Source organism: Ramularia collo-cygni (genome assembly GCF_900074925.1).
Source record: "Ramularia collo-cygni strain URUG2 genome assembly, contig: RCC_scaffold04, whole genome shotgun sequence".
Lineage (NCBI taxonomy): Eukaryota > Fungi > Ascomycota > Dothideomycetes > Mycosphaerellales > Mycosphaerellaceae > Ramularia > Ramularia collo-cygni.
This window is the reverse complement of record NW_019716258.1, coordinates 572,373-595,112: the sequence shown is the minus strand read 5'-3', so window position 1 is coordinate 595,112 and position 22,740 is coordinate 572,373. Positions and strand designations below refer to the sequence as shown.

Genomic DNA, 22,740 nt, shown 5'->3' with positions numbered 1-22,740 from the left:
TTTTCTCGCAATGTATGCATACCTCCGAACCCGAATGCGATGCCATCCCGCTTGTTTGATCGCTGTCATTGAGCAGTGAGAGAGAAAGCTCAGCCAAGCTAGCGTTCCGCACCTTGTAGATCAACATGGACAGATAAATCACCATGACTGTCAACAGTACAATATACAATATACGATACTCATCATCGAGACAACATCAACTAATATGCGTACTATTCCTAATGTGAATCCTCCCCTCACCGTCTCCACGTCTCCTCGCACTCACATTCAGCGTCTCCTTATCAAACCTTCCAGACATATTCTCTCTCGCAGCCGTATAAATCGAAACCTCACAAGTAGCGCCCAGTCTCCTCAACATACTCGCATCATCGGCTTCGGAAGTCCGGATATGTTGCAGAGAATTATCATCAACGGAACTTGAAGCTCGAGTGCAGGTCACGGAGGAGGAGAAGGGGTTTTTGCGGAAGATGGGGCCAATGCAGGGGAGGCAGGCGCAGATGATTCCGACGCAGGGTTCGGCCGAGTACCACATTAGAGCCGGGACGACGTGCCCTGAGATATGGGATTAGTGGAGTGTAGGGGATTAGGCTTTGAAATTCTGTGGGGTGGTCGTACAGGTGAAATCGCTTCGCATGTCGAGAAGGGGCACCATGTCTAGTGCGACGATGCGGCCTCCAGAGGCGACTGCGGTGCTGTGGATTGTGTTAGACGATTCATCGGAAGGGGAAGGGAGTTGGCGGGAAGACGTACGTTATTCCTAGGGCACAAATACTGCTATAAGCGATCTTCTTCCTCCAACTCATGTTCAATCTCCAGATCAATGGCTGAGGTAGGGATATCAACAGTACAGTTGTGATGATGTGACCGATTGCTGACGCGAGATTGAGCTTGCGAAAGTTGAGGCATTTGCCTTGGATGGACGTGTCCCAATATGCTGCTAGGGGCTGGCATTGAAGGACCGTGACCACTTCGATTGTGATGCACCATCCTATGATCTGAATGTAAAGAAGCCTCAGAATCAGCATTGATTTGGAAAGGGATCTTTGATCCAATTGTACTCACGATGGCCGCGACGATGTTTACCCAGCGAGAAGTACGGCTATTCAAGCTGAAGATTCGATGATAGAGGAGTAGAACACTCCCCTTGGCCAGACCCACTCCAAGGATGTACAACATCTGTACGGGTACCACAGTCTTAAGGAACTTCAAGCCGTTGCCGGGGACGTCCGCCTACATTCAAGTTAGACGAAGATTGCCATGTATACATTGGCTCGTGACTGTACCACATGCTTTCCAAGACCAAAGTTCAATGCTGCAGGGTGTCAGAAAACGGAACCTCCAGAGGCGTGATCATCTTCCCACTCACCCACAAGGTTGGTTATATTGCCGCATAGAGATGGTATCTGGAATTTTGTCAGCTACTCGTAACCATAACATAAAACATATTCGAAACAAACCAGAGCCGCCAAAATTACCCAATCATCCCACCATAGCTTTCCCGGTCCAATACGCCTAGCTATGAATCGTAACCCCACAGCAACAGCAGCAGAGACCATCATCACAATTTGTATAGCAAGCACCTCGTCCCCTCGGTCATCCTGGGAAATCGCGCGCGCCTGCACCTCTGACATGGCTGCCATAGCAGCAGCAGCATCATCAGTCAAATGCATAGGAGAGTGCAAGTACATCATCTGCCATCACCCGTAGCCATTAAAAGTCCGCTCGCTCGTGTACAACACAAGTGCTTCATTGCCCAGTAACTGTTGAGAGATAGCGCGACTCACACCGCACAGATGTTTGCAAAGAAATGAAATGAGATGAAGTCACTAGCCGGGGATTTAAAGGCATGGTTTTGCTAGGATCTTGCGATACAGGGGATGTTGATTGCTGGGGTCTTRGGGATGTTCGCCGTCGGGCCCGGCAAATTGTTTCCCGGCGTTCCGTGGGGGAACGACTTTTCGGTATGGAAGGTAACTTAGGTGGTTTGGAAAAGAGAATCTTTTGCGTAGGTATGCTGGATATGGTAGCACGCGAAATGTGGGTCAGAATGTCCTATCGCGGACGACGATCATCACAAAGGGATCCGCAAAAAAGTTCTTGACGACGGCTCGCAAAGCTAAGTAGACACAACCCTGATGAGCATCACAAGTCGTCGGTTAGAGAATCGAATCCGGAGCTCTTTCCGGGGTCTGTAGGAGAGAGGCTGGAGCTATAGAGCTCCAGGAATAGGTAGGCATGGGAGACTTGCAATGACTTAGTCATGTCCATCGTTCCCAGGTCCTTCGTGCACGACAGTGCTTCTGTAGTTCGGCCAAGCTGACAGCCACACACCAGGGATGATGCTGACCGACCGATCGAGCGTCTCAATGGAGTACCATCACTCTATCCCTTCCACGGCCCTTCGTACAGCACGGAGAGAGCTTGCTGACAAGTTGAAAGCTGGATCGATTGTAGCAAGAGGTATGTCAAAGCCAGRCACGTTGCGCAGTCGTACTACTATATAGTGGAAGTCAACACATCAGAAAGAGAATTGCTCGAGGTGGACTTTGATGCTGGGAGCGCTAGGGATCCTGCATCTATCCACCGCTTGGCGAACATGATCCAGGAGAGCACCAGATCCACAACCTGGGAGAAATGTTAGACTTCGATCCACAACTACCATGGCTGTACCGCCGTCACGACCCACCTATTACCAACACTCTGTCACATGTGTCCAATGCGCCGACTGCGTGTCGCATGACGCTGCCAAGATCAGGCCTGCCGGTCGTGAAGCTCCTCTCCAAAGACTCCAACGCAGGCGCGGGTAGCCTCGACGAGGGTTTGTACATCAACTTTTCATGATCATCGCCCGGCCAAGTCGAAAGCTGTATCAAGCCAGAAGAATTATTCCGCTCCTTTGAAAGGTCGACAATCCTCGTTTTCTCAGTTTCGCGATCCGAGCGCAGGCCTTTGCCCGAGACGTACAGACTGATGTTGATTCCCGGACAGGCCCTCAGCTCCGAAAGTTCGATATCCAACCACTCCAGACAGGCTTTGTCCCGTACCATCCAGATGAAGTCCAGGGTGCTCCGCTGTTCTGGCGCACGGTATCTGCGACTCCAGTCCAGCGCCATGGCGACTGTAAAGGTGGCTCCAGTACCTCCGGCAACAAGCACCAGTTTATCATAGACTCGAGTGTCTGGGATAACRCAGTATGGACCTTCGATCGCTCCGCGAAATTTGACTCCCGGATCGCGGCATGCAGCGAGATGCAATGCCTTCGTGAAGCCATCCTGGGCTTGTATCACGAACGTGGCGGGCTGTGTGGATATCAACGTAAAAGGATGTCGCTGAAACTTTCGGACTCCAGGAATCCATCTAGAAGCAAGCGCAGAAGAGTTAGCGATGTTTGCATCGGCTGCAAGGTCACTCACAGAAATACCATTGACCCTAGCTGAGCCGTTATTTGGCGGTGCATAGTGACCCTAACCGCGTTCTCTGCAAGAGGCATCAACGTGCAATGGTTGCCAGCTCCGTGGTAGATGTACCGCGAGAGCCGCACTACATTGTCCACGGACCACATGCTCGCAGATACAACAGTAATAATAAGCGCCTTCTTCGTGATATCAGGACGGTGTAGACCCACTGATATAAAATGTCAGTTGAGATGCATACGAAGGTAAGAAAACCATACCTGCAACCAGCACGACCGCAGCCATAATCACATGGATAGCATAAAACACCTCGTACTGCCTTCTCCTAAAGAATCCTATCGCCGTAGCAAGGATCAGAAGCATACTCAAGCATGCGACCGCCCCAGCGTACTGCTGCGGTTCAGTCAGCACCTGTTCCATCACCCCGAAAGTCGATAGGCCATAGACATATGTCCTATTAACGGGTGAGCATTGTCCGTTGGACACGCAAACTTCGACGTACGTCGAGTGCAGCGTCGCGAATAGAATTGTCAGGAAGCCACAACAGCGATGCATTGCGTTCAGCCGATCGAAGCTTCGTCCAACCAAGAAAGACAGTGGGGTGTTCTTGAGAGCGAGGAACATGGTCAGGCAGAGATTGCAGAGTGATAGCCTGTAGGCGTATGTCAATCTGTGGCACCGAGTGCTGCTCATAAGTCAAACTTACCAACCGAATCGCTTAGCGATGATGGTGAGGCCGACTCTTTCAGGATGGTCGTAGAATGCGAGGGTAGCATTGATGCCGCAGTAGAGAGTCGTGCCAATAGCTCTATCAGGCCGGAACATGACGCCTCCGAATACCATCGCTCTATTGGCCTTTTGGAACGCATCTTGTACTGCCCTCGCGTGTCGGCTCAAGGTGCTCAATTTCGAGATGCGCTTGTCGAAGAGCAGCTGTAGCYAGTGGCATAAAGTGAAGGCAATGACCAGTCCGGCCATAGCTACTCCGAAATATTGAGCGGTAGTTTGATCTTTGACTTGCCATGTCGCGAAGAGTGCTAACCTGGCTTTCTCGTCATGATGCGGTCCCGCGGTCCCGTTAGCTGTACGCTGTAAATCAGGCATTGCCGGCGAAGGATAAGATAAGAACAGATGTTGAGAAATAAGATACGAGGATGATTATAGTCAAGCATGACAATCGGCGAAACTCATACCACGTCCCACGGGTACTACCCATCCCCATCGTATACTTGCGCAGCTCGCGTCTTACATTGTCGGTTTCTGTGGCGAGGAAGCCAGCGTTCTCAGCAGCGTGGTTATACATATGAAGCTATCACATCCAAGTGCCTGGCCCGAGACGAGTTTGCTCACGGTTATTGCGGTTCTGGGAAGCTGGTGTCTCTCAGCGACATGTGGATAGATCTGTCGCGGCACGACCCTTCTAAGGAACGGTGACTTGTGAGTCCCATATACTCAGCTGATGGTTCCGCCCGTCTACAGAAGGAGCGGACGTGTATTCTTCCGACCTCGTTTGGATTGCTACGGTGAAAGGCCGTCCTGAGAGATCCACAACGTGTCGCGTTCCCCATGTGCTCCTCCCGACCCCGAAAGCCGTGAGGGTACCGTCGAACGCCATCAGTTTCATGCATGCGCACAAACTCTTTGTCAGATCATGCCGAAGCCACCGAGAGGTTTCGATCTCGTTTTGAGCTTGCCCTGCTACCGTCCAGAGCAGAGAAACCTTGACCCGCGCGAACATCCAGAGACTCTGCAAGCAGAAAAACCATAGCTCAGTTGGCCTTGTCATCCCCACAAGTCTGGCATCGGCATCGAAGCAGCAGTTCAAGTTCAATGCCTTTCACTTTTGCTTGGCTTTTGCCTCCTCTTCTGCTACGAGTCCCAAGACCTCTTGCACTGTCATCCACGATCGTACACTCTCCATGACTTCTTCTAGACCATCTCCACCTTCTATCACATCGTCCAGATGCCTGGAGTCGATGCCGCTGCGATGGTCGCTCACTCGCTGCTGGCCCCAGTTGTATGTTCGCACCTTGTTCTCCCGACCCACTTTGCCCGCTCCTGCACCTCTCCTCAATTTTACTATTTCTGCCTCGCGCTCTTCTCGTCTGATCTGCGCGATCCTGCTCCGTAGTAGCCGCCATGCTTTCTCTTTGTTTTTGATCTGACTTCGTGTGTCTTGCATCGCGACCACAACCCCCGTAGGTCCATGCGTGAGGCGCACCGCAGATTCAGTCTTGTTCACATGCTGTCCACCAGCACCACCAGCGCGCATGACTTCTGACTTGACCTCCTTCGGATCGACGTAGTAGTCGCTTTTGGGGTCATCGAAGCTGCTCTCGCCCAGATCACCGCCTCCCTCGTCGGGGAAGGCCGGAAGCACTAGTACGCTGGCGGCAGATGTATGGGTCCGGCCTTGTTTCTCAGTTGCTGGCACGCGCTGTACGCGATGTACACCAGCCTCGCACCGTAAGATTCCGTAGGCGCCAGGAGAGTCGACTTCGAGGACAGCTTCCTGAAGGTGCGTACCGCCTGGCGAGCCGGCTCCGGAGGCGCTATAGTCGGCGGTCTCAAATTTGAGCAACGCGGTACGCAGACCATTTCGATCACAATAGTTGGTGTACATGCGCAGCAGATCGCCCGCAAATAGAGCAGCTTCATCGCCTCCCGCTCCCGGCCGTATCTCCAACAGACAGGGAAGGTGGGCGAAAGGATGCACTGGAATCAAGCTCGACTTCAGTGCCTCCGACGCCTGCTGCAACTGTTCTTGCGTGGGCGCAATATCCTCCTCCGCCAGTTCCTTCAGCTCCTTATCCGATGATTTGAGCAATGAATGCAGTTCGTGCAGCGAATTCTGCGCGGTGTCATAATCCTGGATCGCGGCCACGGTACGCGACAACTCGCCCACCCTTTTCGCCGTACGTGCATCGAAGTCCGTGGCGAGTTTCTGGATGAGGGAGGCATGTTCGGCTGCGACTGCTCGAGCTCTGGACAGCAATGCCGGCGAGATGCTATCCTTTGTTGTCGCTGTTGCTATGAAGAGGTCAGTCGAGCTTGTTCATGGATGGTCAATGCTATGCCATTCCAGATTTGATGCTTACCTGTACTCTGGCCACGCCATTGCCGTCGCAACTGTCCAGTGACAGACGGGGCAAGGCGGCGAATGCATCGAGTGCATATCCATGGTGCAGACATTGGATGTGCAAGATGTCAAACAAAGTTGGATGGCGCGGGAGAGCTCACATTGATGACTGAATTGATTGAGGTCTATCAAATCAGAGCCGGAAATCATTTCTATATCAACGTCAGATGTAGCACATCCTTCTTTCCACTTTCCACTTCGAAGAGGGACTCTGCGTGAAACACTCTTCAATACCTTAGCTTCATCTCTTGATCTTGACGTGGATGCCATGGTGTCCAAGACCAGACGCCTGCTGCTGAAGATGACAGCCATGGTCGGCACACTGTATGTACATTCAAGAGACCGCGGCCACGATGTGGGATAGTCGTGGACTTTGGGATGGCATCCAAGATACTACACGACGACTACGGTAGGCTTGCGATGCCGAAACCAGCATTGCTGCTACGGAATTCACCGTTAGCATGCTGTACAGGAAAACATGGTCAGAGCACTGCAAGCTCCTCGCAATGTTCCAATGCGGACATGCTTAGGTGTGATGTCTTGTGGAGACTCATTGTGTGTCCTAGACCGTGCATCTTGCAGAATGGACTCGTGATCTCGAGGCAAGCGCATGATGGTTTTGTGCCTGCTTATCTGGTCAGGCGTGTCACAATCAAGGGCAATTTTATATCAGTCGATTTTCATCCCTCCGACATCCTCACACAGCGTGACAACTTCAGATTCCAGACAACCAAAACGCTGGACAACTTTCTCTACACACCTGGATGACAGCACCTGCAGATCCATCCGCAGTCACGCCGGTGGCTTGCAGTCCACGTGGAGCGGATACCTATCGTTAGGCCATTCTACCATTTCAAATGAAATGACAGACCCATCAGATACACACGAGCTGGAAATGGACAACAGGAGCCGGCCGGGTCACAATGGAAATGACGACACGAACAACAGCCAAACTGGGACAACTCGCCTCGTCGAAACTGGGGTCCATCCTGGGCCTGCCACATCATTGCGAGTAGGCCACGATGGCGAACAGGCTCAGCCGCTCGAAATCGATGGTGGAGAACCTCAAAATGGCCGAACCGCCTGGCTACACGCTGCTACTGGATTCCTCGTCGTGGCAAATTGCTGGGGAATTGGCAATGCTTGGGGACTATTCCAGGCATACTATGAGATCGTATACTTGCATGGCACACCACCTTCCTCAATTGCCTGGATTGGCAGTACCCAGCTCGCCTTGGTCTTTGGTCTGGGATTTCCCGTCGGGAAACTTGTCGACATGGGCTTTTTCCATACGGTCTTCCGTACTGGGAGCTGTCTGATGGTCCTTGGAATCTTTTGCACTGCGTGGTGTAAAAGCATGGCGACCTTGTGGGTTGTTCAAGGTCTGGTGACAGGCATTGGGATGGGATGTGTGTTCTGCTCTGGAAGCAAGTGTAGTACTCTCACGTTATGCTGAACATCGCTAACCCTTTGTCTTAGTTACTGTGATGATGACTTGGTTCGACGATAGTCATATCAGCATTGCCTTTGGGTTCGCAGCTGCCGGGAGTTGCGTAGGAGGCATCGTCTACATCTTGCTGGTTCGATATATACTTGTGCAGCAAGGCTTTCCGGCGACCATGATTGTCATTGGCGCCATGGCAACGGTCACGATGATCCCGGCGAATGTGGTGTTCCGAATCAGAGGTCAGTGGACATGTCTCCCTTCTGCAAAAGAATTTATTGAACATGCTAACACAACTACAGAAGAGAAACCTACCGAGAAGCCATCATCACCCTTCGTTTGGCGAACCTATCTCGAGCCGTCATATGTCCTTGCTGCCGCAGGGATGTTCTTTGCCTTCATGGGAGTCTACTTCGGATTCGTGTACATGGTTCTCTACGGCGTAACTGTTCTCCACCTATCGAACCGCGCAGCAACTGACCTGCTGATCTTCATGCTTACGGCCAACTTGCCTGGGAGATTCATACCCGCATTAATAAGCGACAAGTGGATCGGACCACTGAACACTATAGGACCCTGCGCATTGCTCAGCAGTATTGTGCTATGGGTCTGGACTGCGGTTGATACAAACCGCCTAGGCTTGACCGTCATTGCTTGTGTTTACGGCTTCGTTACAGCCGGCGTACAGGTATGAGGGTTAGATATCGCTTGAAAGCCGTCCGCTAATCATTACCAGGTCATGTACGTTTCCACTGTCTACGCCTTCTGTACGGAACCTGGAGATGAGGGGATTGAAATGTCTCCCGGAGGAGTCGCATCGACACGTCGTGCCAAGCCGAGACTCAGGTTCGAGGGGATCGGTATGAGAGCCGGTGGGCTTTATACTGCTATCGGTCTTGCTTGCTTGATCGGTACACCCATCGGCGGAGCCTTGATCTCCTACCGGACMGATAGGGGCTTGTCGAATCCCTATCTGGGAGCACAGATCTTCGCCGGCTCGTCGTTGCTGCTGGGTGGACTCCTACTACTTGCGAGCAGGGTGTCAAAGGTCGGATGGCGGATGATCAAAGTGTAGGGCCTATCTGTTCAGCAAGATTGCGACTCGAGTGGAAACACTTCCAGCACAGTGGRGACACGCGGTTAGGCACTTTTTAGGGCTCATCCTTCAAAATTTCCATGCGAATGATATATATCATTCAATCTCCCAGCATGAGTTGTGTTTAACGTTGTGCGACGATTGTCAATCATGAGGGGCGTTGTATATCATACTCTATAGCTTCGCAAACTTCGGCACCCTCTTCTCCTTCTTGCTGAACAGCGCATCCTTCACATCTTGTGTCTGCAACATAGCGGCGTTCCACACAGCCACGTAGTCCAATCCTGTGATCGCAGTCAGTTTGATTCAAACATCCAGTCAACACACCTCCATCGACAACATACCATCAGCCACAGTGTGATCGCGAGAATAATTAATCACCGCCTTTGTGCTCTGCACAGCCACAGGGCTCGCAGCAGCGATGTCCTTGGCCAATACCATGGCGCGATCCAATGCCGCTGCTTTGCTGTCATACACACCCGACACAAATCCCATCGTCATTGCCTCCTGCGCGGAAAAATCTCTTGCTGTCAGGCAGACATCTTTGATCCACGACATTGGAACTCCGGTGTGGCCTAGTCGGGTCAAAGTTCCAAGGTCTGCAGCTAGGCCGATAGCAACCTCTCTGACGGAGAATATAGTGTCTTTCGAACAGATTCGAACATCGCAGCAAGTCGAAATATCAACTGCTGCTCCATAACTGATACCATGCACTGGAAAAACAAAATTAGTACATCTCCCTCTCCATCATGCAGACAGAAACTCTTCGGGAAATACTCACTAACGCAGATAACCGGCTTCTCACACGATTCAATATAATTGACACCCTCCTGAAGATCCTTGATATGTCTCCTCAGATCCCACGCTTTCCGCGCAGTATCCTTCTCCACAGGTCCCTTTTGCCCCTCACCGGAAAGTGCCCCCTGAGAAGCAGCAGTAATGTCTAGTCCAGCAGTGAAAGCTCGCTCGCCCGCAGCCGTGAGGATGATGGCGCGAACTTCGGGATCACTTGAGAGGTTTTTGAAAATGGCTCCGAGGTCTGTGAACATCTCGTGCGTGAAGCTGTTGAGCTTCTTGGGTCTGTTGATTTCTATCACGGCGACATATTCGGCTGGCACGGAGACGTTGAAGAACTCGCTGGAGAGGGAAGACGCCATGATTATTGATATTCTTTTCGAAGGGAGGGAGACTCTGGGAGGAGTAAGCCTGGACTGCCCTGATATGTTTATGGCCGGCTGTCGGTTGTTTGCTGCTTCGCTCTGTACGCACGTATAAAGTAGGTAGGTACTCGGTGAATGTCCCTGTCAGGTGCAAGCCGATATATGAAAGCCGAGGTCTTAATCCCGGATCCTAGTTTTTACATAATCTTCGGAACGATACCTTACTTACCTATTCTATTAGGTGTGGCTGTGACTGATGATTATTGTGCATTGTGTTTTAATATGCCGCCATGGGAAAGCGAGTTCCATCCAAGTATTGGAGGAGGTATATACTTGCGAACTCTGCGAGGAGTGAATGGTAGGTACCTAGTTGAAGTCTTTAGCATAATTAGGTTCGAGATCGGGACAATTTGATCCGCTAGCGCCCCCATATTTGATGGGCCGAAGCGAGACCTTGGCGCCTCACAAACAGGTGCTGTACTTTAGTCTCAAGAGCTGCACTTGATGGCGAGACATCATCGCTGAAGCATGAGGAAGTACCCACATGAGTCTCCTTCTCGTCGTAGCGACAGCGCCCGTTCATCCTCGAACTCTCCACTCTACCGCCTCAACATTCACGGCTCCTAAGGTAGACCAGATCCATCTCCAGGAAGGGTCTGCAATACCAAGCAATACCAACCTGGAATGCTCTGGATCCGGCGCTCTCACACTGCTACTGATGATCATAAAGTCAGCTCATTGACCAGCTTCCACCTGGATGTGACGCGCATCTAGCCAGACTGCTACCATGTCGCTGTCCCGCAGGACATGCGTAGTAGTCGACAGGTGACGCGAAGCGATGACGTTCAATTCCACCATCGACTTCCATCACTGTCTCCTAGCATCTGATAGAGGCCTTCGAAGGGACGCGTCCATCATCACAATGTGTAAAGGCTGGTAACAGCTCACGAGAGTTATCACTGTTTGTCTGCCCTGGAGTCAATCTCGGGCTTTGTCCAAAGTAAGGTCAAGACTCTTCCCAGCTGCTCCCCGGCCGAGCTATGCAGTTCATCGAGAATGCCTATTCGCCAGGTCGACGACAGATCGAACGCAAAGACCCGAGAGCCGTGAGATACTACTATCGATCATCGAAAAAGAATGCCCGAGTTCTGGACGAGATTAATGGCGCATGTCAGCGCTCCCCCTTGCGTAGCGTAATGACAATTGTAGACCTCCATTCCAGAAGGATTCGAAGACCCAAATCGAAAGCAAAGGTAAATCAGCTCTCTCATGTCTCTAGTCAGTCTCCGGTGCCTACCAGTCGGAATTTATTTTGTCTCCCACATCACGCTTGGATCATGTGGACCACCGGCACAATCTGCTGCATCTTGGGCAGCGTTCTCCTTGGAGATGCACAGGTACGGTATGATCTCTTCGAGTGCCAGTCGTTGAAGACGTGGCTGATTGCTCCCAGACTGTCAATCTAGGAAGCGCAGCGGCATTTGGAGCAATCGCCCCTGCTGGAATCGACAACACTGGAAGTACTGTCATCGATGGAAATATCGGAACTACTGGAATAAGTAAGCCACAACATATGGGCTTCTCGACAGTACACTAAAACTCCCATAGCCATCACCGGCTTTCCTCCAGGACTATACACGGGCTCCCTCGAGATTAACAATAGCGTTGCTATCACTGCCAATGCCGACTACGCGGCAGCATACGCACAAGGTCAATCTCTTGCACCGACTGTAGACCAGGCAGGGCTCTACACTCTACAAGGCCAAACACTAGTAAGCCTGCCTGCGCCCTAGCGGACCACCATGTCGGCGGAAATAGTGTGGAATTGTGCCCGACACGTCCGACTCCTTTTCGCTTCTTCGCCGGATGATACTGATGCTTTCTGCTCTACAGGGTCCCGGTGTATATAGATACGATGGAGCGATATCTCTCGATGGAGTTCTTACCCTGTCAGGCAGTGGCACTTATGTTTTCCAGGTGAGAAAATCCAGGCCGATCATGAGTGAGACGGGGCGAAAATGAAGCTTGTCGCCCTACCTGCAGCCATCAAGGATGATGAAGAAGACACTCGCCGAGTTGTGTGACTCTTCGTAAGGTYGCTTCTTGCTGTGCTCGTATCTACCTGTTTGCGGGCGTTGTCGTCGACTTACTACAAGGAGAGCCAGCAAGCTTCAACTTCCCACTCCCTAGGAGGCAATGTTGTATTCTCGGAAAGGCGGCTAACTCTTGCCTGTGTTAGCTGCCTTCTACTCTCACCACCATCACCAGCTCCAGCGTAGTCCTTATCAATGGAGCGTCTGCTTGTGATGTTTACTGGATCATTGGAAGTGCCGCGACCTTTGGCGCGGCCACCAACTTCGCTGGCAACATCCTGGCGTCTGGCGCTATAACACTTACTACTGGAGCTTCTGTTCAGGGAGGTCTGTACGCTGGCACTGCAATCACCCTGGATGGCAATGTCGTTAACGCCTGTGGTATTCCGCCGCCGATCTACAGCGATCCTGGCCAGAGTCCTGCGTCCACGTCTTCCGCAATTTCCGCGACAACGCTCACAGCCTCGCCACCAGGAGGTGACGACACTTCTATTCCGATCCTCACAACGACATTTTTCCCGTCTGCGTCTTCCGCAGTTCCTACAGCAACGCTCACAGCTCAGCCGCCACCAAGCACTCCTGGCTCCGTCTTTTCATCAACACTGCCTCCGTCTGCGTCTTCTGTATTACCCGGGGAAACTTTCACAACCCAACTGCCATCGAGTTCTAGCCCTCCTGGACCAGTCATTTCGTCGACAGTTCTTTCGTCTCCATCTCCCCCTACTGCCGTGGCAACAGTTACGGCTTCGTTACCAACGAGCTCCAGCTCTGCGGGCAACATTCCGTCGACCACTCCACTGATTACTTCGACGGAGTTGACCACAGTCCCTGGAACAGCCGGAACAGTCGCGTTACCAACCACGTCGCTTGCTTCGCCCATAATCTCTACCGCCTCTGGCCCAATCTTCTCGACGAATCCACCGGTCCCCTCATTGGATTCATCCCCCGTCTTTGTAACATCTGTACCGCCACCCACGACGCCAATAGCTTTTATTTCGTCCACGCTGCTTTCGACGTCGCAATCGCCTATGTCAGCCTCAGTCACGTCCGAGGCCAACCTATCCCCGGTTTCATCCACTTTGCTTCCACCAACAACGTCTCCCACAACGACGTCTTCTACAATACCCTTGACCCCAATCTCATCTACTGATCTCTCGCCATCGAGTTCATCTACTGCCATTTTGTCGACTACACCATCCACCACCTTTCCAAGGTCGTTCTCGTCGACTGCGAATACGGTCTCGACGGCCTTGTCGACGACTGGGACTGCGTCAACGGTAGGGAACTCTGATTTGCAACCCCGAGCGATATACTAACACAGAACCACACAGTCAAGCACAGCCAAAAGTTACAGCACGATCACCACCATCACATGCATCAGGTCGAAGCCGATCGAGACCACCACACATCTGACTTACACAACGATCAGCACATGTGTATGCAAAACGCAGCAGACTGTGACTACCACCACCTGCAAGCGCCCCTCAACCACAACAGAGAGGCCCACCACCACAGCCATGAAGTGCACTAAGTGTCTACACAAGAAGGTTCAGCATTGAGGGAGGACGGAAAGCAATTGTCCTGCTGGAGTGTTAATGTGTCAGCGAATTGCGTTTTTGAATATGGAGACTTTGACGAACTTCTCGGTGTATGTACGTCTCACTTGTTGAAGAACAAGGAGGAACAGAGCCTGGGACTCCCTATATGCCGCTTCTTTTGCTTCGATTTACGCGTTGTTCAGTCTCGGTTACAGAAACACTGTACATATGGGCTTGGCTCGGTCCAGTGCATACATGTCTTTACTTCCATACTCATAGCAATGATGAATGAAATTCGGAAGACTCTCACATGGTATTCAGCCGTAGCAACAGACGCAGCATCGACATGCCCTGTCCTTGACAGATGATGAAAGTCGATGGGAGAGGTATGCCCAGGCTTGATGCCCAATGCCGATTTCACGCACACTACAGAACCATCACCGTCGTTCAGTTGCATTCGGTCATGGCCGAATCTTTCTCCACAGCTGCATTGGTGATGTCTTGCAATGTCTTGATGATGAAGAGATGTTTTGTTTGGCAGGCACCATTAGGGTTGACCGGCACATTTCTCTCACTAGCGCCGACTCTCCGCGTCCCCTACCAAACAACACTCAACACGGCGTCTCGAAACTCTTGGAACAACCGCCATCACTTTGAGTACCGCACGCCACATCGATCCAACATCCTTCATGCCACGCGCAACGCGATAGTCGAGCGTCTGTGCGAGCCCGACGAAGCGCAAGAACATGGGCGACCTTCTCAACACCCCCGTCGTCATTGACAATGGCAGCGGCACCATCAGAGCAGGTTACGCCGGCGAGGATGCTCCGCGTTGCTTCTTCCCCTCATACGTTGGTCGGCCAAAACATACACGTGTGCTGGCGGGAGGTCTCGAAGGCGACATCTTCATTGGCAATCGCGCGCAGGAGCTACGGGGTCTGCTCAAGATACGCTATCCGCTGGAGCATGGCATTGTCACCGACTGGGAGGACATGGAGAAGATCTGGCAGCACATTTACGCAGAGATGAACACACAATCCGAGGACCACCCCGTGCTACTCACCSAGGCGCCCCTCAATCCGCGTGCGAACCGAGAGACGGCAGCGGAGATTCTGTTTGAGCGATTCAATGTCCCCGCTTTATACACGTCCATCCAGGCCGTGCTATCACTCTACGCCTCGGGCCGTACTACAGGCATCGTGCTGGACTCGGGCGATGGTGTCTCGCATGCTGTGCCCGTCTACGAGGGCTTTGCCATTACGAATAGCATCCGCCGTATTGACGTGGCCGGCCGCGATGTCACCGAATACATGCAATACCTGCTGCGGAAGGAGGGAAGCGTCTTCCACACCAGTGCCGAGAAGGAGATCGTAAAGGCCATCAAGGAGAAGGTTTCCTACGTTGCTCTCGATCCTAAGAAGGAAGAGAAGGAGTGGCAGACTGCAAGCAGTCGAGGTGGGGAGAGCAAAGTGGCCGAGTACGTGTTACCAGACGGCAAGAAGCTCAGAGTGGGTCCAGAGCGGTTTAGAGCGGCCGAAATCCTTTTTGACCCCGAGTTAATTGGGGTGGAGTGGCCCGGTCTACACCAGATCATCGTCGACTCCATCAATCGCACCGACATGGATCTGCGCAAGAGCCTGTTTGGCAATATTGTGCTGTCGGGTGGGTCAACGATGATCAAGGGTTTTGGAGACAGGCTCCTGCACGAGGTGCAGCGACTGGCCCTCAAAGACACAAAGATCAAGATATTTGCACCGCCGGAGCGGCTGTACAGTACATGGATTGGCGGCAGTATCCTCGCGGGCCTGAGTACATTCCGGAAGATGTACGTGCGTGTTGACGATTGGCATGAGAGTGAGTAATTTCCCCACCACATTCTCTTGGGCGTTGACTAACACATCGCAGATCCAGAAATCATTCATCAAAAGTTTGCGTAAAGATACCCCGATGGCATTCGTTTTCTGCGTAATTGCCTCAATGACCGTGCTCGATGACATTGCATTGCAGCACAAGACCCGTCACTTTCCGCGCGGTGGTGATATGCTTCTCAACCAAGGTGCTGCCGTATGAGTGACGGCATTTTGGTGCTTACCTACGTGATTCCACGGTTCAACCAATGCAATCCAACCACCCGCGGGTCATGGATGCAAATTCGCCGAGAAACATGTAAACGATGCGCTGCGAACGCAAGATGGCATAGTGACAGCCTGACAGCTTTCGGTCACCGGGACTTTGACAACCTAGTAGTACAAGGGAGTACTATACTACTATGGTATACCATGGTCAGCGGACTACGGGGCGGTGAGCTTTTCCCGTGGTCTCTTTCTCGGCCCAGACAACAAAAAGGCTTGAAAGCGCCCAATGAAAAACACACTACCTTGGCTTAGCGGCACAGCGGGCAGCGGGTTCCTGAAGAAAGGCACATGGAGCGATCAGCCCGTTTTGCGGGGAAAGGCGATCTGTCTCGGAGAAGCAACTAGTTCCGCCTTTTGCGTGAAGATTTTCTCCAGTCGACCCCTTCGATCGTTGGCGATGTTGGAAGGAGGGAATCGTCTGGGACCAAGGATGAAGGATGTTGCATCACAATGCCATTGGTAGAGTTGTGTCATTTTATGTAACAGGGTGGTACATTACGGTCGTCATCCTTGCGAAGCACGCCATAGAACCAGAGAGACATTCACGTGGTGTCTTTGGCTTGAACCGTTCGATCATGTGGGGAAGTGTACACGACCGCCACAGGTCACGATGTCCATCGGAACTTTCCCCTTTTAGGTTTCTCGACGAAAGCTGGGGGTAATAGAAATTATTAGAGTCCATCGGAAACGGTTGCCGAGCAGACGCTCAATTCTTGGCCACCAAAGCGGCGTGCCATTCTAACAGACAAGAAGCGTGTAAAGCAGGCCTATCCTAATGCCATGAAGGCGAGAACAGTTGGAAAATTCTTCATGGCACCTGCACAATCCCGACTGACGTTTTTTCCGCTTTCAAAGGCGAAGAATAAAAATTTCTTTGAAAGGCGTTGCCAAGATGACAAAGAAATTTTCCTTTCTCGTCACCTCGTGACGTCTCGCTAGTAATTTCATGGGGGTAATGGAAACTACGCTCCTACAGTCATGTGCTCTAGTCTTTGCAGGCTCTGCACAAACGTGTCCCAGAATCCCAATCCCTATATAGCAGTCGAGTAAGGCCCATTTTCCTTCTTTCATTCCTTGCCACATTGAAACATCAACAACAAACAACGATCGTTTCTTCATCTGAACATCACTGCAACACATCACTTCACATCCTCCACACAACATCATCACAACATCACCAACATCAACAACACCATCACCAACATCATCATGTCTCGTCTAGCAGTCACCGAGCCACACCCAAGCGCATCCAAGGCCGGCTACTTCTCATCAGGAGTCGGCGGCGCAGGCAACTTCAGACGCTACAAGCCAGAAGAAGTCTCCAAGGGACCTGACGCCACTGGCCCAGCATCCCGTGTACCTCTCTCCAAGCCCACCAAGCGAGTCGTCATGGGCGGTCGCGGCGGCGCCGGAAACTACGTCTCCAGCCGGCACGAAGAGTCCATCTTCCAATTCGACGAGGAGATGGTCAACAACCGCGATGTCTCCGCGCCCGTCTACAAGATCGGCCGTGGTGGCCAGGGCAACATCTTCGCATCGCAGAAGCCCGCATCATCGCGCAAGGACAGCTCCGATTCCAGCGGATCCGAGTCTGATCGTCTGAGCCTCTCTGCTCTCCGTCGACACAGCGGGGGCGTCTTCAGCATGTTCGGCCGACGATCTTCATAGGAGGGTCTCTTTCTCTCCATCACGACTTAACGACTTTCCTTCGGCCTTTTTATTGTCAACATTAGCGAGCTGGTTCTGATTCTCGCATCATACCCCAGTGTTGGCGCCGGCGGGAATATATCGACATTCCATCCCTCTATTGAATGGCAATCATCTGGAAAAGTACTTTTGAAAGCATGCAGCACTGCATAGGCGTTTTTTGTTTTATCATGAAATGGGAGTGCATTGGGAAGAAAAGTTGCATTTGTTCTGTTTTTGGCATCACGACCAGCGATTTGCCGTATGTATTATACCCAGCATCGCGGAGAGGGGCGCCGTTTAGCATGGCAGTGGAAAATTTGTTTAGTGTAATGGCCCATTGGCTTGAATATCGAGCTAGAAATACCTAGGAGGTAGCTCGATATGAATGAAGAAGCTTCGGCTTTATGAAAGGAAGCACCATCTCACCTCTCGCTCAAAATGTGGTTGTACTACTCTTCCAGGATGAGTAGCCAGATTGTCTCCTACTGGAACGCGAACCCCTCGGCTCATCCAGTCAATGTATCAAGGGGCTCGGTTTGAATGAAGGGCACCAAGATTCTCCAGAGAGCGGTTAGTTACGGGCCATGGAGATATTGATGAAATCGCCGTCCGCACGAGCAGATTGTTGCCGTCCTTCCAGAGTCTTGCCTTACACTAGAGCGGTCCTTCGCAAAGTCAGCGCTCAATTGAACTGAGCTCCTTCGTACTTGGCTGCTTCATGGTCGGCATGGACGTTTTCGCCGTTTGYTGGGAGTTGCAGGCAAAGAGACGGGGGCTGGAGAGATTGAAGCTTGCCGGCTCTCCTCGTGGTGAATCGATGAGGTGTCAGACAGGACAAGAAGAGATTGAAGCTGGGATAGGTAGCTACGATCGTTGGAACCAGCAGTGCCGCGGAATCACTTTTCATGTCGAATTGTTTTTGTTGTTGTAGATAGAACGCGGTCTCGACTCTCTGATCTCTTCAGTATGCAGTATCCCTCGATCCATTCTGTCGGGATTCTGGGAGTGGCTGGCGCGTTCCAGTGGCTAAATGGAAACGGGACCTGGCAAGATTTCTTCATGCCCGGTTTACGTGGCTTCGTGCACACAGAAGAATCCACGATACTTCATCGCCGTCGTCGCGTCTTCATGGTGGTTCCTTTGCCATGATTTGGTTTGTGCAGCTGAGAAGTGCGATCCTCCTCGTATAGAACTAATCGTACGACGTGACCCCGGACAAGCGCGGCGCCGACGTCAGAATCCAGTGAGCTCTCTTGACAGCTTGAATTTCCACCTGCGAACAAACATTGAACTTGAACAGCTTTGTCGACCCCATGCAAAAGTGTGACGAGCGCGTCGTGTCAGCAGCATCACCATCGTCAGCATCATCACCAGCAACACCATCAGCTGTCTTATCCGTGAGCATGGCATAATCATCTTCAACCCGCTCTCCGTCCTGCCCTGCCTCGCCCTGCACGCGTATAGCCGGGCAGTTATTCATAGGGCCCTCTCTCGTTAGAATCGAACATGGCAGGCATCGAGCAGATCATCGTTCATTCCAAGAGCTATCTGGTGCGCTGGATTCAAGTCCCCGAACATCACTCCATCGCATGGTCCATTCAGCCCAACAAGAAGAGCATCAACTTTGGCATCTTCAAACATCYCGGAACCAAGAACGGCCTGAGCCCGAATCTTCCCGCTCAGGAGACGGTAGAGAATGCAGGTCAGGCACCGAATACACCCGCGCTGGACGGAACCAGCGCATCCCGACCCAACGCGATGCCTCGGCGAGAATCTGTGAGCACTAGCTCTACCGTGGTGGAGAAGTTGAAGGGAATAGGGTTGCGCYCAGTGGCATGGACGGGAAAGTGTGAGGCGGATAAGGTGGCCATGGGACAATATGATGTCCCGGAAGGAGAAGGCGGCACATACGGACTGGTCTTCGATAACACCTTCTCCAAGCAAACGTCCAAGAACGTTACGCTCGTACTGATGACCCATCCCACGAGCGCGCCGCCAAAATCAGGACACCATTTGCATTATTCGCAAGCGGCGACGGCTGGATCGCCTGGAGGCATTCGCGACAATTATTCGCCGTCGATGAAACCCGTGACAGACTCCAACGAGTCGCTGCCACATAGCCTGGGCATTCACCGTGGAGTTCTGGAAGATCCGCGGCCGCACTCGAAGGGTGGTCATGGAGTAGAAAGTAAGGGTATCGAAGGCACGATGTTTTATACTGGAGTGCTATACAAGAAGAGGCGAAGAAAGGGGCAAGGCTTCACAAAGCGGTTCTTCTCGCTGGACTTCACCTCCTCTACACTCTCTTACTACCGCAACCGACATTCATCTGCGCTTCGTGGTGCAGTGCCCCTTTCCCTAGCCGCAGTGGGCGCGGATGAAAAGACCAGAGAATTCTCCGTCGACTCTGGTGCCGAGGTATGGCATCTGAAAGCTATCAACAAGAAGGACTTTCAGAGTTGGAGAAACGCTCTTGAACGTGCTTCTGGGACCGCGCACGCATCCACACCGGCAACACCAGCCATGATCGCACGGAACCTGGCGCCTTCCGCTGCGCAGAATCCTCATGAGCAACGCGAGTGGGCAAGAATTGAGCAGTTGGTAAGCGAAGTGTCGGGAACGCGGGATGCCATGCGTGGGCTTGCCAAAGACACAGAWCCGAAATACACCCTGGCTACAACTGGCGCTGGCCTGGGCCTAACGACCCACGGAAATGGTAGCAACGATCCTAGTCCCCCCTTCAACGACTCAACGAATCAGTATTTCCCAGAGGCCACGGAGGACCGTGGTAAAAGTAGGAGGTCTATCTGGAAACGCACTACAAGCGCAGAGAGAAGTCCGTCTACACTCTTCCGCAGAAGCGTGTCAGCTCAACTTGCGGTACCATCGCCTACACTCACACCAAGTCACTCTCAATCGAACGTTCAAAACACACAACCAAGACGGCCAAGCGTTCAAACAACCCCATTGGTGCCGAATCCTGAGGTCCACGAACGATGCATGGCCGTGCTACAGGATCTCGATCGGGCAGTATCCGGCTTTTCYGCGCTGATTGCGGAAAGCAAGTCTCGACGTGTCCCGCCACAGTTGCACACTTCAAACTCTCGTCTTTCGATTGATTCGGTGGATAATCAAGAGTTCTTCGATGCGGACGACGGTGGAAGCGCGTCACAGCTACTGAACATTCGTCGCTCTAGCGACTTTGGCGAACAACAGGAAGACATGTTTGAGAACGCCGACTCTGATACTAGCAGTGATGCTGGGGAAGGCGTAGGCGGATCTGTGATATTCTCTCCAACATCCAAGACTGCGCAATCGCCTCTGTTTCCTGGCAAGCCGAGCTCCTTGACGCCCCTCCCTCTGCCAAAGACGAAACGGCGATCGACAATCAAGCCTCCTAAGCAAGCACCGCCGAGCATTATTGGATTTCTGCGGAAGAATGCTGGCAAAGATCTCTCGACGGTTTCTATGCCCGTCACCGCCAACGAGCCGACGTCGCTCTTGCAGCGTCTGGCAGAGTCGATGGAGTACGCAAATGTGCTCGACGATGCTGCCGCCGCGAACACGCCGGAAGAACGTCTGATGTTTGTGAGCGCGTTCGCGCTGTCTTACTTTGCCAACAACCGCGTCAAGGAACGCGCTGTGCGCAAGCCATTCAACCCAATGCTTGGAGAGACATTCGAACTTGTGCGGGAGGATTTAGGTTTCCGCTTCGTCTCGGAGAAGGTTTCTCATCATCCCGTTCGAATGGCTTGTCAAGCTGAAAGTTTCAGTAACGGCGGTTGGTCATACACTCAATCACCCCAGCCAACGCAGAAGTTTTGGGGTAAATCTGTCGAAGTCAACAATGAGGGCAGAGCGCGCGTGGTGCTGCATGCTTCGGAAGAGCATTATTCGTGGAATCAAGCGACGTGCTTCTTGCGAAACGTCATTGCTGGTGAGAAATATGTCGAGCCTGTCCAAACTATGACGGTGCRGAGTGAAACGAGTGGCATGCGTGCTGTGGTCACGTTCAAGGCCGGAGGCATGTTCTCGGGACGCAGCGAAGAGGTTACCGTGCAGCTCTTCCACCAGTCTGCGCCAGATACGGCTTTGTCCCTTGGTCTAGCGGGCAAATGGACGGAGAGCTTGAGGCGAACGGATACAGGGTCGACAGTGTGGACGGTCGGAACTTTGGTCCCCGACGCCCCCAAGGTGTACGGGCTCACATCGTTCGCTGCAGCGCTCAACGAGATCACGAAGGTAGAGGAWCATTATCTGCCTCCCACTGACTCCCGCCTGCGTCCAGACCAGCAGGCACTCGAGGCGGGCGACTCAGACAAGGCAGAAGGACTAAAGGCTCGACTGGAAGAACGTCAACGAGCTCGCCGCAAGCTTTTGGAGACGCACGGCCAGACTTATAGACCACAATTTTTTGAGAAGGTGGCCGGATCCGAAGAAGAAGAGGTTTGGGTGCTAAAGCAGGAGGGCAGTTATTGGGAAAAGCGCGCCGCGGGCGACTGGTCAGGCGTGCAGGAAGTGTTTGAGCTTTAGACTCCTTCCAAATGTTTTGTCGTGATACCCATTCTCTTGTATAAAGTGCTTTGTAATTTTATGTTGGGAGGCACTCCCAACGCTTGTATACATATCATTTCGGCTTCTCACCGGTCGGTACCTAGACGTCGCATGTCGTGTCTTCAATGTTCTCTTGAATGAGACGCTTGCATGCTTACAAGCCACTAGATATTTCAACTCAGACGTCATGTCTTGCTCTCGCATTGCCACGTCGCCTTGTTCCATATAACGATACAATGTCCTTTGAAACCTCAAGTATCACATAAAGGAAGTTGAAAACACGATGGTTTAACCACCTTCCCGTTCGGTACTGGGCCTATCTCAAGACGGTCTATGCCCATAACAGCCTCCGCCTCCGCGTCATCGCACACTTACCACCTGATATCGCAGCCGACCGCCAGACCGGTCCACGTCCTGCTTCTGACTCTCGCGTGGCTAAAGCACGCTTGCATAGCGCTAGAATCGCTAGAGACGCACAC

General features: G+C 52.3%; 9 protein-coding genes; 5 read left to right on the top strand and 4 right to left on the bottom strand.

Moving 5' to 3' along the window:
* Positions 1–196: 196 nt before the first annotated feature.
* Positions 197–1,691, bottom strand: RCC_03362 (uncharacterized protein; the record flags this gene model as incomplete). XM_023768652.1 has 7 exons in its annotated part: positions 197–552; positions 616–692; positions 751–995; positions 1,063–1,230; positions 1,284–1,312; positions 1,367–1,403; positions 1,458–1,691. 7 exons carry the CDS (start codon positions 1,689–1,691, stop codon positions 197–199), a joined length of 1,146 nt encoding a protein of 381 aa, XP_023624420.1.
* Positions 1,692–2,518: 827 nt separating this feature from the next.
* On the bottom strand, positions 2,519–4,517 carry RCC_03361 (uncharacterized protein; the record flags this gene model as incomplete). XM_023768651.1 has 5 exons in its annotated part: positions 2,519–2,625; positions 2,687–3,357; positions 3,414–3,624; positions 3,674–4,065; positions 4,120–4,517. The coding sequence occupies 5 exons, from the start codon at positions 4,515–4,517 to the stop codon at positions 2,519–2,521; spliced, it is 1,779 nt and encodes a 592-aa protein (XP_023624419.1).
* Positions 4,518–5,250: 733 nt separating this feature from the next.
* Positions 5,251–6,605, bottom strand: RCC_03360 (related to translation releasing factor RF-1, mitochondrial; the record flags this gene model as incomplete). XM_023768650.1 has 2 exons in its annotated part: positions 5,251–6,443; positions 6,512–6,605. The coding sequence occupies 2 exons, from the start codon at positions 6,603–6,605 to the stop codon at positions 5,251–5,253; spliced, it is 1,287 nt and encodes a 428-aa protein (XP_023624418.1).
* A 557-nt stretch (positions 6,606–7,162) lies between these two features.
* Positions 7,163–9,071, top strand: RCC_03359 (uncharacterized protein; the record flags this gene model as incomplete). XM_023768649.1 has 4 exons in its annotated part: positions 7,163–7,979; positions 8,032–8,238; positions 8,299–8,684; positions 8,733–9,071. The coding sequence occupies 4 exons, from the start codon at positions 7,163–7,165 to the stop codon at positions 9,069–9,071; spliced, it is 1,749 nt and encodes a 582-aa protein (XP_023624417.1).
* A 195-nt stretch (positions 9,072–9,266) lies between these two features.
* On the bottom strand, positions 9,267–10,249 carry RCC_03358 (related to enoyl-CoA hydratase/isomerase family protein; the record flags this gene model as incomplete). XM_023768648.1 has 3 exons in its annotated part: positions 9,267–9,376; positions 9,437–9,805; positions 9,874–10,249. The coding sequence occupies 3 exons, from the start codon at positions 10,247–10,249 to the stop codon at positions 9,267–9,269; spliced, it is 855 nt and encodes a 284-aa protein (XP_023624416.1).
* Positions 10,250–11,589: 1,340 nt separating this feature from the next.
* RCC_03357 (uncharacterized protein) lies at positions 11,590–13,904 on the top strand (the record flags this gene model as incomplete). XM_023768647.1 has 6 exons in its annotated part: positions 11,590–11,649; positions 11,706–11,811; positions 11,861–12,024; positions 12,146–12,229; positions 12,492–13,622; positions 13,677–13,904. The coding sequence occupies 6 exons, from the start codon at positions 11,590–11,592 to the stop codon at positions 13,902–13,904; spliced, it is 1,773 nt and encodes a 590-aa protein (XP_023624415.1).
* A 725-nt stretch (positions 13,905–14,629) lies between these two features.
* Positions 14,630–15,820, top strand: RCC_03356 (probable actin-71; the record flags this gene model as incomplete). XM_023768646.1 has 2 exons in its annotated part: positions 14,630–15,737; positions 15,789–15,820. 2 exons carry the CDS (start codon positions 14,630–14,632, stop codon positions 15,818–15,820), a joined length of 1,140 nt encoding a protein of 379 aa, XP_023624414.1.
* A 1,407-nt stretch (positions 15,821–17,227) lies between these two features.
* On the top strand, positions 17,228–17,686 carry RCC_03355 (uncharacterized protein; the record flags this gene model as incomplete). Its single annotated transcript, XM_023768645.1, has 1 exon — positions 17,228–17,686. The coding sequence occupies one exon, from the start codon at positions 17,228–17,230 to the stop codon at positions 17,684–17,686; it is 459 nt and encodes a 152-aa protein (XP_023624413.1).
* Positions 17,687–19,213: 1,527 nt separating this feature from the next.
* RCC_03354 (related to oxysterol binding protein (Osh3)) lies at positions 19,214–22,240 on the top strand (the record flags this gene model as incomplete). Its single annotated transcript, XM_023768644.1, has 1 exon — positions 19,214–22,240. One exon carries the CDS (start codon positions 19,214–19,216, stop codon positions 22,238–22,240), a length of 3,027 nt encoding a protein of 1,008 aa, XP_023624412.1.
* Positions 22,241–22,740: the final 500 nt, after the last annotated feature.